Consider the following 12,986-nt stretch of genomic DNA (forward strand, 5'->3'; position numbering starts at 1 on the left):
AGAAGTCTGTCGCCTATTTTTTGCAGGCTTTACACTTCTAAAAAACTTGTGTATATGCACTGATTTTAATGAAAAACGGGTGTACGTGACACCACCTGTGGGGTTTAGCAGGAGTGTGTAGGAACCTCAAAAGTGCCCTCTTTGTTTTAATCCGTCTGTCTGAGAAGAAAGTTGTGGTATTTGTGTTGAACTTGATGGAAGTGAAAATAATATCTTTATAAAAACGTGTCAAAACAACAAAGTGAAAACAGTGTGACCATGTGAAAGGGGTCACCTGTAGTGATGAACCTACAGAGAGTTGTCACTGAAATCTCCAGCTCCTTTCGCTCCACTTTTGATTCAGTCTTGCTGCTGTCATAGCGCTGCTCTCAGCCAAAGCAGGCAGCTGTTGTCACTGAAAAAACTCTGAATACCTGCTCTGCACCACCTGCTCAGCACCAAACAGCTAAAGGCTAAACAGCTATGACAGTGTTAGCAAATGAACAGGTAGCCTAATGCAGTAATTCCAGTAGATCCCAAATCATGGCGGACGCTGCATGTGGATCATCTTGTTTACAATAGCTGCAGAGGGATCTTGTGGAAAGCACAAATGCAAACATTTGTTTTCTGTCAAAAGTTTGCTCATGGTGGGGTTCTTTTTTATTACATGAAAAACGTCATGTTTACTAACTTGAGAGCATGCAAACAGTGCTCCATCTTGAGAACACTTTCATGGGAAATAACATTCAATTTATTTTTTGCAGGAAAAAAAAATCACATTAGATACCCGTTGACTCTCATTATAAATAATGTACTGGCAGTTGTGAAAATTTAAAGTGCATGCTCACTATGTCTTTTTCCTGGAAATTATGCTAAAACACACACACACACACACACACACACACACACACACACACACACACACACACACCTACCTCATTACTACTTGACAAAGACACTAAGTGATTTGACCCTTACCCACTCCACATGCAGTACACCACTCATCAGTGTTCCCAATCGGGGCTGCTAATATTCACCAGAATCGATCGAGGTGTCGGCGTTTGTGGAAGGTGTAATGTTTATTGATCGTGCTGCTGGGCTCTGGTTAAGGGTAAGGTCAATCTTTTCAATCACTCCTGAGGATTTCTTCCAGTCCCGTGGAAGAACCCCCCTTCAATCAATAGCTCATTATTGTGCTTCTTCACACAGCAGAGAGGGCAAAGAAAACAAAGGTCATCTTCTATGGAGGGATCAGCCTTCTCGTGAACTTTGCTCCGCTGTGTGTTCGAGATCATGTGCTCACTGCTGTGCTTTCTGAAAACTTGGGTTTTAGGAAAATAAAAGCTAACAAATGCTAGAAAAAGAAGCTTTTATAGTTTAACTTAATCAACCTAAATTAAAATAATGAGTTTGCAAAAGCATGGCTGAATAGTAAGATTTCAGGCACTGAATAGCATCAGCCTTTGGTGAATATAAATATGTTGACAATTTTTACTTATCCCCAAATATTCAAATTACATTTTTGCTTGTACTGAATTCTATCCAAAAATTTGTACTTGTAAAACTTGTAGTTCCTGTTCTTTTTGGAAGTCATTCTGAGTTCAAGTTATTTTGTAGGTATGTGTGCAATGAAGAAGCTGCCTTTTGTCCGTAGGCGATATTATTTTCACACTGTACTGTACATGCAAATAATTTGCGTGAGCTATAATTATATGTGATTAGGCAAATTACACATCATTATTGTGCTTTACTTAAACAATGTCAGTCGTATAGTTTTATGTCTTCTTTTAAAACCAACACCTGTTTCAGTTTCAATATTTTGCCTTTTTGTTTTGACAGACTTTGTGCTGTGACATCTGAACATGTTTAATGTTTACAGTAATGTAAAGTCACCAATCCAGTGCAATCACTGTGACCCAGAGACAGCAGGTAGCCTCTCTGCTTGCCAATCTTTGTATTTTCCTGACCCTCTCCCTGCTGTTCTCCTGGAGTTTGAATTCAAAAATTAAAAATCTGCCCTTCCAGTATTTATCAAAAATAGTGTCATTTCGCTGCTGTTTATGACTGAGCTTTTTAAATTGTGTAGCCATACATATTCCACATATGTATCAAGAGTGTCTTAACAGACAACATGAGAGTCCAAAACACATGCGCACAAGCAGACAGACAGACAGAGCTCTATTTAAGTTGCTCCATCTCTTCCATCTATATTACATCCCCAGGCTCTACTTGATAGTTGAACAAAAAGATGATTACCTAACTGACGACCCACCTTAATCAAAGGGCTGACAGACTACTTTTTTTTTTCATTTTCGTTCTGATGCCAAACAAAAGCGTAGTGAAATGTAAATGTGAATGCAGCAGAGTGAGATGCTGTTTTGCTCTTTTTATTTGAATATTGTCCACTGTACAGCAAGTTAAGTCTTTGAAAATGAAATGTCAAATGCCATTTTCATTTTTATTAATTATTAAAAGATTGCATCTACATTTTCATTTTGACTTGAATATTGCTTGCACCAGTGGAATATCAGCTTACATTGTTTATATTACCTTTTAGTTTTCCAATTTGAAACAACTGCAAATATTGTCAACCGTGCAGCCGTACAACTTTGAAAATTAAATGTCCAACAGCTTTTTTCATTTTCATTTCAATAAAAAGAAAGCCCATATGTGAAAATGAAAATGCAAATTGGATTATTGGATTTTCATTTTCATTTTTACTCAGATAACACCTACTTATGTGATAAATGCTCTTGTGGAATTACATATTCATTTTCAAGTTCCCATTATCATTTTAATACAATCCCCTATTGGTTTTTATAAACTTGCAATAAAAATCAAACACGAGACAGTATAGTGTAGTGGAGAGAAATAACTTCACTGGTGTTAGTGCAATAAGAAATCCGTTATTATGTCTTTTAAGTGGAAAAGGAGCTGGAATTAATGTAAAGAAAAATAATGAACAAAAATGGCATGTATCCCGCCCACCACACCCAAAAACAAAGTATGTCTATTTGTCTGCTTTAATGGTTTATTTGTTGTTTGCTTCACACTTCACACATATCCAAACATTGTTTATGAGGGCTCGTAGAATTCAGTGCATGCTTGTGCAGTTGTGGCCTTGTTTGTACTTTCACACAGACCATTTCCTTTCTTTATCACTATGTCTTTCAGATTATCCTCTAAATCACAGAGTGCAGGTTTATGTCCAACTACAAGACGTTGGAGGAATGTCTTGTAGGGGGCCGAGCACCAAATGGGGAATTTATTGCTTGTCTTTCATGTACCTTTTTTTCTGTGTGTGTCTTTTATTCAAGAGGAATCTTCGAGAAAATAAACGGGAAATAGACAAGTTGGCTGACTATTCAAGCTTTTGCTGCATGTCCTATATGCTAATACCAGGGGATTTCTCTGGGTCTGGTAATTGAAGCCAACACAGAAGTGCCTTGAATCTGAATGTCTTAGTAAAATAGAGAGTAATGCAAGGTACGCTTTAGGACACGGCTACCTTGTGATTGACAAGTTCTCAGTCAGAACCTTCACTCTTCCACAGCTCCACCCTTTCATCCAAACGTGGTCACTTCTGGCTCCAAATACAGTGGTGCCAAAATAAAATGTAAAAAGAAAAAGCCAAACTTCAGGCTTAACAACTGTTGTTCAGAAACCAATGAATGACATCAGGGTGGCTACATCCACTTCTTTTATACGTTCATTCATTCATTCATTCATTCAATCAATTTCTGTAACCGCTTATCCTGTTGGGTGTCGCGGAGGGGCTGGAGCCTATCCCAGCTGACATTGGACGAGAGGCAGGGTACACCGTGGACAGGTCACCAGACTATCACAGGGCTGACACATAGAGACAGACAACCATTCACACTCACATTCACACCTACGGCCAATTTAGAATCACCAATTAATGTTGCCTGCATGTCTTTGGACTGTGGGAGGAAGCTGGAGTACCCAGAGAAAACCCACGCTGACACGGTGAGAACATGCAGACTCCTCACAAAGGGCCTCTCCTACCCCGGGGCTCGAACCAGAAACCTTCTTTTATACAGTCTATGGTTAATACTGTCCTGAAGGGCTGTTACTCTGTACTTAGAGGGCATATTACCTTTTTTCAGAGATGTATTGCCTGGTGCTGCTGACACAGAGAAATGGTTTAATGTCGAACAATAAGACCAGTGATCCTTTTCAAGGACAACCTGCCTGTAGGGCATGCAGCACGATCAGCTTCTGTGTGATACGTAATGGCCAGGGCTTTTTCATTCTTCTGCTCCTCCCTTTGTGCTGTCGAGCACAGCGTTACAAATGTAACTGTGCCTTGTTACAGATGCATATTAATTACTAAGTGTCATTCTCTATCAAGGGCGTCTTAATTGTCCAGATCATTACAAGCATCACCAGTTAGTGACAGTGACAGAGGAGAACAACAGGTCCACATGCCTTGTACAACTGATAAAAGGTTGGAGTTTGAGACTGCTGGCTCGTCAGTGAGGATTAATGCTGGGTTTGTAGCAACAGGAAAAGTAATTTCCTTTCTCTGGGAGAAAAGATGCATGGATCACCTGTAATTGCTCTAATGGTGATGTAACTGGTTTTGTGAAAACATGAATGGATGCAACTTCAGAACTTGGTGCGTGCCTCCTACCAGTTATGACTCAACTTTAATTGCTCTTGGACAGAATTCAGCAGTTAAATGCATGATCACTGCCAGCACGCTCAGCCTGAGGTGAAGATGAAGAAAGGATTTTTCTTGTTAACCTGACAATACAGAAATTTAGTGCACAGGACAGTTCAATCAACAACTGTTTGTCAGCTGTACGAAAAAGTGTCTCCACATCAGCTAACATTTGAACTGCAAAAGCTTTTAATCAGTGAAATGTCCAGGTTTCTTTTGTCCAGTCTTGTGTGTTGTCACCGAGCAGTAATGAGTGAGAGACTTGGGATTTGAAACCTTTACGAATAGTTATTTTCATATTTACTTAAAATGACAGTGTAGAATTGACACATTGTAGCCTACATAGATATATGGCAGACTGCAACACCAAGCAGGAAGTGAGTGGTAGAAAAGTGGCACAGCACTGCCCCCATGTGAAATCTATGTGTGTGAATAGCATCTAGATATTTAGGTAAGACCCTCCTGAGCGTTTTCTTTCATGTATCACAACAATGAGAGTGAGAGGCAATCATTTTAGTTCTCAGATTTATTTTATTCAGATTCATCTGATGTCATTTGCTGTAACATTCATCAGTCATGTTGCTAAGAAGGCTTTAAAAAATAAATGTGGTTTCAACATTTGATCGTGTTTCCTTGAGGTCAGGTTTACCTTCAGAAACTCTTGTTAAGTGATGTCAAACAGCAGAGTAAGAAATGCATCATGAATGGGTACAAATTTACCCATTTTTTCTGAAGGGGAAAAAAAAAAATATGGCTCTCCTTTTTAATAGCGTCTCATGGAACTGGATGTTGAGACTGTGGACTTGGTAATGGTACCACCACTCAGACCGCCATAACCACCAGACAAGCTGCCACCATAGCCGAATCCACCGCTGGAGCCGAATCCACCGCTGGAGCTCTGGAGTCCTGGAGCAGAAAAAAACATGTAAGTGTTATCATTCCTCCATCTGTCAGTGTGGTTTGTTGGTTCACATATAACTTATGATAACGATGTATAAAATCTGAAACTTACCACCTCCACTGGTCTGCTGCACGTGGATGGTTGCGTTGGAGCCTCCGCTGGCCAGTCTAATGTAGAAATAATGACGGGTTAGTTCTTCATTCAGAGTTGAAGCTGATGCTGCAGCCATGAATCTACATGAAATAATCAAGTTTATCCCACCTGGACTCCTCTCCTTCCAGCAGTTTCTTGTAGGTGGCGATTTCGATGTCCAGGGCCAGCTTGACGTTCATCAGCTCCTGGTATTCACGCACCTGGCGGGCCATGTCCTGCTTGGCTCTCTGCAGAGCATCCTCCAGGTCCTTGATGCGGAGCCTGGCATCCTTCACTGCCAGCTCACCGCGCTCCTCAGCCTCTGCGATCTGAGCCTCAAGGCTGACCCTCTGAGGAAAGTGATGTCACAGGTGGTTTAATAACTGCAAATCCTTTCAAACAATGAAGTGTGTTCATAAAAAGGCATCAGCCATGAGAAGGTCTTAAAATATACCTGTCCCTTGACAGCCTCAATCTCATTCTGAATACGTGCGATCATACGGTTCAGCTCAGCAATCTCAGCCTTGGTTGTGCGCAGGTCATCTCCGTAAAGTCCGGCAGAGGACTGCATCTCCTCGTACTATCATGAAAAACACAAGATGTATCAAGAACATGATCCAGAGGTGTTTAAAGAGACACAGGATATACCACAACTTAAATTTTTACTCACCTTCTGTTTGTACCAGCTCTCGGCTTCAGCCCTGCTGCGGTTGGCAATGTCCTCATACTGAGCACGCACTTCAGCCACGATAGAATCCATGTCCAGGTTACGGCTGTTGTCCATCTCCACAATGACGGAGGTGTCCTTGATCTGGCTCTGCAGCTCACGAAGCTCCTACAGAACCAACGGTTGTTACACAACAGTTACCTCTGTCTTTTTGATTTACACAATGAGTGGATGATCATCAGCTTTAACTCAAATGGTTATTAGAGAATCATGAACTATGAGATACTATAGACACGTACAGCCTCATAGACGGCTCTGAGGAAGTTGATCTCATCCTGAAGAGCATCCACCCGGGCTTCCAGCTCCACCTTGTTCATGTAAGCAGCATCAACGTCCTGGAAGAAGACAGTCATGTAGAAGCAGGAAGTGTTACAACTGGTCACATTGCGCTAAACCCTGGAATTAAGATAATAATAATAATAATGATTGTCATTTTGATGTTTTGCACCTTCTTCAGGAGCACAAACTCATTTTCTGCATTTCCACGTTTGAGGACTTCATCTTCATACCTGAAGGAACACGAGGCAACACTTTAGTAAATCTGCTCCATTTTGAACATGTGCTCACTGTCATGTATTTGTTGTATGTCATGCAAGTACTCACTTCTTCCTGAAGTCCTCAACCAGGCCCTGCATGTTTCTCAGTTCTCCCTCCAGCTTGACCTTCTCACTGCCCAGCCCGTCAAGCTGTCTGCGCAGGTTGGCAATGTAGGCCTCGAACATTGCATCAATGTTGGAGTGGGCGGTGGTCTGGTCCTGCAGGAGGCTCCATTTGGTCTCCAGCATCTTGTTCTGCTGCTCAAGGAAACGGACCTGCGGAGACACAAAACCAGGGTGTGAGATGTGTCAAAAAAGTATTTCCTTCATATATATATATATATATATATATATATATATATGTGTATTTTTTTTTTTTTTTTTTTTTCTTTTTAATCGAAGTGCATAGATTTGGTTTGGCTGCTGCTTTAACTGACTCTTGGAGTGATTAAGTGATTTGAAGAAAAACAATCATGTTTAATGTAAACAATCAGTTGCATCTATTGGTAAGGTTGCTGTTACTATACTGTATACTAAAGTTCATTCATTTCTCACGTCAGTAGCTACTAAGATAATAAGGTCTCCAGTAAATTGTACAATCATAAAGAGTGCATAGAAACCAACCTTGTCAATGAAGGAGGCGAAGCGGTTGTTGAGGGTCTTGATCTGCTCCTTCTCCTGGGTGCGGACAGCCTGGATGGTGGGGTCAATCTCCAGGCTCAGAGGGGCCAGCAGGCTCTGGTTGACTGTGACAGCTGTGATGGGTGGAGGGATGAAGGCGCCTCCTGCTTGGCTAGAAGATAAACCATAGCCACTCACGCTTCCAGATGTGAAACCACTTCCATAGCCAGCACCAGAACCAAAGCCAGAACCAAAGCCAGAACCACCACCAGAACTGTAAGTGGCTCTTTGTACGGAGTAGTTGACTGGGGCAAGCGACCTCCTGGTGGAGCCACTCGAGCCTGAGACTGAGTATGACTTCCTCATCATCATGTTTGCAGTGGAAAAGGTTGTCAATTCTCTGAGAAGAGGAGAGCAGGAGATGAGATGTCGTCAAAAGGAGAGCTAAGTCCCTCTGAGTGTCTCACTGTGGCCCCTGCTGGCTTTTATGTCTTTGCTGAGTTGGGGGCGGGGGGAGGACTTACTGAGCCACCTCAACCTGTACTGTCACTTCTGATGTCCAGCCTCCCCTCCACCTCAGCCTCTGGCTCTGAATGACAGGAGTGTCCAGTCCTGTAAAACAGGTAGGGAAGGATTGTCAGAAGATAAGTTGTGACACACCCTGCACCAGGACAGACTGAAGGGGGAGAGTGTGAGAGGTATAGTGAAATGAATATTGGAGCTCAGAAGGGAGGGGATGTGTATGAGATGTTGTTTTGTTGTCACAGTTTTGTTGCTAAGTGATTTTTTTAAAATGAGCAGTAACATTAAATCACCTGTTTCATGTACCCTAAGTACTGTGTATGTGCTTGATTTCGTGGTGGTCAGCTGAGCTCACTGGCAGCAACATTATTGTTAATATTTCGCACAATGTTTAGTTTATATGAATCAACCCAGCAGTATCTTATCTTACTATATAATGATGAAAACTCTGTCTGTCTGTGGGTGTGTCTGTCTGTGTGTCTGTTCCATGTTTTTCTCCTCACTGACTTGGTCAATCCATGTGAAATTTGGCACAGTGGTAGAGGGTCATGGGAGGATGCGAATGAAGCAATATTACATCAATTGGCCAAAGGGGGGCACTATAGCAACCGATTGAAATTGCAAACTTTGAATGGGCATATCTCATGCCCCGTATGTTGTAGGGACATGAGACTTTGCACAGAGATGCCTCTCCTCATGAGGAACAGATTTGCCTCAAGAACCCATAACTTCCGGTGATAGAGATTTTCCACCATTTTGAATTTTTTGAAAAACACTTACAATCGATCTCTTCCTTGGAAGTTTGACCGATCTGCATGAAACTCGGTGAACATAATCTAGGGACCAATATCTAAAGTTCCCTCTTGGCAAAAGTTGGAAAATGTACTGAAACTGAGCTTCTATAAGGCAATGAATATTGCGGAGGGCGTGGCTCATCACATAAAGGTGTATAACATCTCAAGGGTTTCACCGATCACCACACAACTTTGTAGGTATATGACCAGACATAATCTGAGGGGATCCCTCCATTATTGACCCCATCAAACAAAATGGGGGCGCTTTGACCCCATCAAACAAAATGGGGGCGCTAGAGAGCTAATTTCTTATCTAGGCCAAACTGCCATATTGGTTTTTACTAAACTTGGTAGATATGTAGAACAGGACGCCTCAAGGTGACTGGAGAAATTTAACTCTAATTTGCATCTGGGTGGCGCTATAACAAAAGAAAAATGCTGAAAAATGGCTCAAATGCGACGGATCGCTGTGGCTCCCCCTGTGGCCGAATGTCTTTGTTTTTCTAATTTTTGGTATGACTAAGTCATGGTATGGTATGCTGTACTCAATGGGTATGGACTAGTAATAGTTATTAGCCATCTGTAAGAAGTCATCCTGTATAATGAGTACTTTTACTTTCTGGTACCTAAAGCAATTATGCTGTAATGATTTTTATACAGTGTTACTTAAATGAAATTTGAATCCATGGGGCTAATGCTACATTTGGCTATGTAATTTTCTTTTTTTTTTTTTAGTCATTTCCAACATTGCCAACCTATATCTTTGTCACAGTTCAAATTATATTTAAACATATATATATATTAATGCTATACATTCACACTTACTTTAGCAACATATCTAATTCACTTAAGTAAAACCTGTAAAACGGCATTTTTCTCCCATCTTTGCATCAAATTGTCAGGACTTTGTCAGTTTCTTTTCAGCATCAAATATCATATCAGATTCAGCAACATATTGGAAGAATATAGAATATATGTTGAAGACCAGCACAGCAGGTAGAAAATCTCACCAAATCATCTGTCAAATGATTGATTATGAGATGACCCAAACACAGCCTGCTTTGCGAACATTTAACTGCCCAAACAAGTCACCTATATACATGTTGAGCAAGAACGGACACAATAAATCACCCTGTCTAACCCCTTTACTGGTACGAAAGGACTCAGATAGAGCACCAACCCCCCTAACCTGTACGGTTACATAACACGACACAGGAATCCTGAGATGGTGAGTAGATATTTAGGTCCTCCAAACCATGCTTGCTTTTAGCCAATCTGTTTCTTTAAAGGCAAAAAACTGTAACCAGTCAAGCAGCATTCTCGCTGTCATCTTGGCAGAGATGCTGACAGGGCTATAGGTGATAAATCATCTACCGCTACTATTAATTTAACATGTTTTGTGTTCTATCTTTTATGAGAAAAACTAACACTAGCATAGAAATGTATCGTTCAACAGAGAGATTTCACTCACTGAGTGACTTTAGCAAGTCCACATGCCTTGTACAAGTGATAAAAGGTTGGAGTTTGAGACTGCTGGCTTGTCAGTGAGGATTAATGCTGGATTTGTAGCAACAGGAAAAGTAATTTCCTTTGTCTGGGAGAAAAGATGCATGGATCACCTGTAATTGCTCTAATGGTGATGTAACTGGTTTTGCGGGAAACATGAATGGATACAACTTCAGAATTTGGCGTGTATGGGGTGCCGTTTGAAAAGTGGCTCACACTGAAAATAACATCAACATTTTGCCACATTTAGCTTCAAACAATGTTTAAAAAAGTGTTGTGAATTTTTTAACGTCACCTTTTACCACATTTACAGCAATATTTGTTAACTTAGAAATATTTTAAATAGTTAAATCTAAATATTAAATGTGGCACCTAAATGTTAAATGTTAACTCTAAATATTAAATCTAAATCTAAATGCTAAATCTAAATCTAAATGTTAAATCTAAATATTAAATCTAAATGTAAATTTTAAATGTTAAAACTAAATGTTCTGGGTGAAACTAAATATTTAGCTAATATGCAAATTCACACTGCCGGTCACCGGACGTACCAAAATAAAAGCTCGAGATGGTCAGACTGTGTTTATAGACTCAAATAACAAATTAAAACCAACTTATCGGAAATGAACACTTGAACATACATTAGCGTGATAATAACTACCTAAAATAACAAAAAACATGTTTGGAGAAATTTTATTTGACGTGTACTTTGAGTTGTTAGTGTCCCTTCGGAGGGAATTACTTTGTTGTTTACAAATACTTCCGGGTAGAAAACCAGCAGACTTTAGCTACATATATATATGAATTTCTCACATTTTTCACTTCACTATATCACCGTTTAGACTGATCTGATGTTTGTAAAGTCTATAAACACAATGCATTGAACAAACATTACTATTTCTGTGTGCACGTTTTGTAAATAATTATATGGTTATCTTAGATTAGCTGGGCTAACCGTTAGCTGTTAGCCCCGTTAGCGGTGTCTGTAATGACTCATTAACTCTTAAACGGTCCGTGAAAAAAATATTTTTTTTCCAGCAGATGTCTTAGTTACAACATGATTGAGCTAGCAAAGCAGTGTGTTCACTGTGTTGCTATGTGTGGTATTTATTCAGTTTTGGGAAATCACAATGTCTAGAAAGCATCAGTGGCCGCAGCAGCAGCAAAGCTAACATCAGGACATCATCTGTTAAAAGCCTCCCTTTGTCGGATACGACATGAAACTACTCCAGTTAGCTCAATCATGTTGTAACTAAGACATCCGCTGGAAAAAATATTTTTTTCACGGACAGTTTAGAGTTAATGAGTCATTACAGACACCGCTAACGGGGTTAACAGTTAACAGTTAGCCCAGCTAATCTACGATAACCATGTTATTAATTTCAAAACATGCACACAGAAATAGTAATGTTTGTTCAATCATTGTGTTTATAGACTTTACAAACACCAGATTAGTCTAAACGGTGATATAGTGAAGTGAAAAATGTGAGATATTCATATATATATGTAGCTAAACTCCGCTGGTTTTCTACCCGGAAGTATTTGTAAACAACAAAGTGATTCCCTCCGAAGGAACACTAACAACTCAAAGTACACGTCAAATAAAATTTCTCCAAACACGTTTCTTGTTATTTTAGGTAGTTATTATCACGCTAATGTTCAAGTGTTCATTTCCCCCATAAGTTGGTTTTAATTCGTTATTTGATTCTATAAACACAGTCTGACCATCTCGAGCTTTTATTTTGGTACTTCCGGTGACCGGCAGTGTGAATTTGCATATTAGCTAAATATTTAGTTTCACCCAGAACATTTAGATTTAACATTTAGCATTTAGATTCAGCATTTAGATTTAACATTTAGATTTGGATTTAATATTTAGATTTAGATTTAGCATTTAGATTTAGTATTTAGATTTAGATTTAGCATTTAGATTTAACATTTAGATTTAGATATAATATTTAGATTTAGATTTAGCATTTAGATTTAGTATTTAGATTTAGATTTAGCATTTAGATTTAGATTTAGATTTAATATTTAGATTTAGATTTAGCATTCAGATTTAACATTTAGGCCTCTAGTTTCGCAGACCGGGCGAGGCAGAGGCGCAGCGCACCTGTGCTTCACCAGCTGGGTGTAGCCAGGCGGATTTTGCAAGTTTGGCACACCGTGCGTGCTGGCGCAGCTACTCCTCTTTCCCACCTCCATCCCTCCTACTTGCGCAAGTCGGAAAGAGGGAGGAGAGAAGGCGTGAAGTGGGTTTTACACAGCCGATTCACATCACACCAATCAAATAAGCCCCTCTCCTCGCCCTTAAATGTGCCGCGCAAAGGCGTAATGAGAGTTTACTCAATTCACCATGGCAGAAGAGAGCAGGAGGAAACTGATGTTTTGGTCCGGGAGGTCCAACCTCGCAGTGTCCGAATATAGGGAACTGCGAGCAAACCTCCACGGGTTTCCATTACGCATGCCAAACGTGCCAAACGGTGCCATGTCCCTTTGATCTGACATCAGATGTGACGGGACAGTCGATATAGAGATACATTTATGTGCTGATTGCAGATAGTTGCATTGAATAGTGGTTTTG

At 40.2% G+C, this 12,986-nt stretch overlaps 1 protein-coding gene across 1 annotated transcript in view; it reads right to left on the bottom strand.

Moving 5' to 3' along the window:
• Positions 1-5,174: 5,174 nt before the first annotated feature.
• LOC126386750 (intermediate filament protein ON3-like) overlaps positions 5,175-12,986 on the bottom strand; it is a 16,061-nt gene continuing 8,249 nt past the window's right edge. Inside the window, exons 14-18 of the mRNA XM_050039307.1 lie at positions 6,367-6,531; positions 6,151-6,276; positions 5,826-6,046; positions 5,676-5,731; positions 5,175-5,569 (exon numbers count right to left, since the gene is read on the bottom strand). Coding sequence (XP_049895264.1) covers positions 5,427-5,569; positions 5,676-5,731; positions 5,826-6,046; positions 6,151-6,276; positions 6,367-6,531 — 711 coding nt within the window. The 3' untranslated portion in view covers positions 5,175-5,426. The remainder of the gene's footprint in view (positions 5,570-5,675; positions 5,732-5,825; positions 6,047-6,150; positions 6,277-6,366; positions 6,532-12,986) is intronic.

This window comes from Epinephelus moara, chromosome 24, assembly GCF_006386435.1.
Source record: "Epinephelus moara isolate mb chromosome 24, YSFRI_EMoa_1.0, whole genome shotgun sequence".
NCBI lineage: Eukaryota > Metazoa > Chordata > Actinopteri > Perciformes > Serranidae > Epinephelus > Epinephelus moara.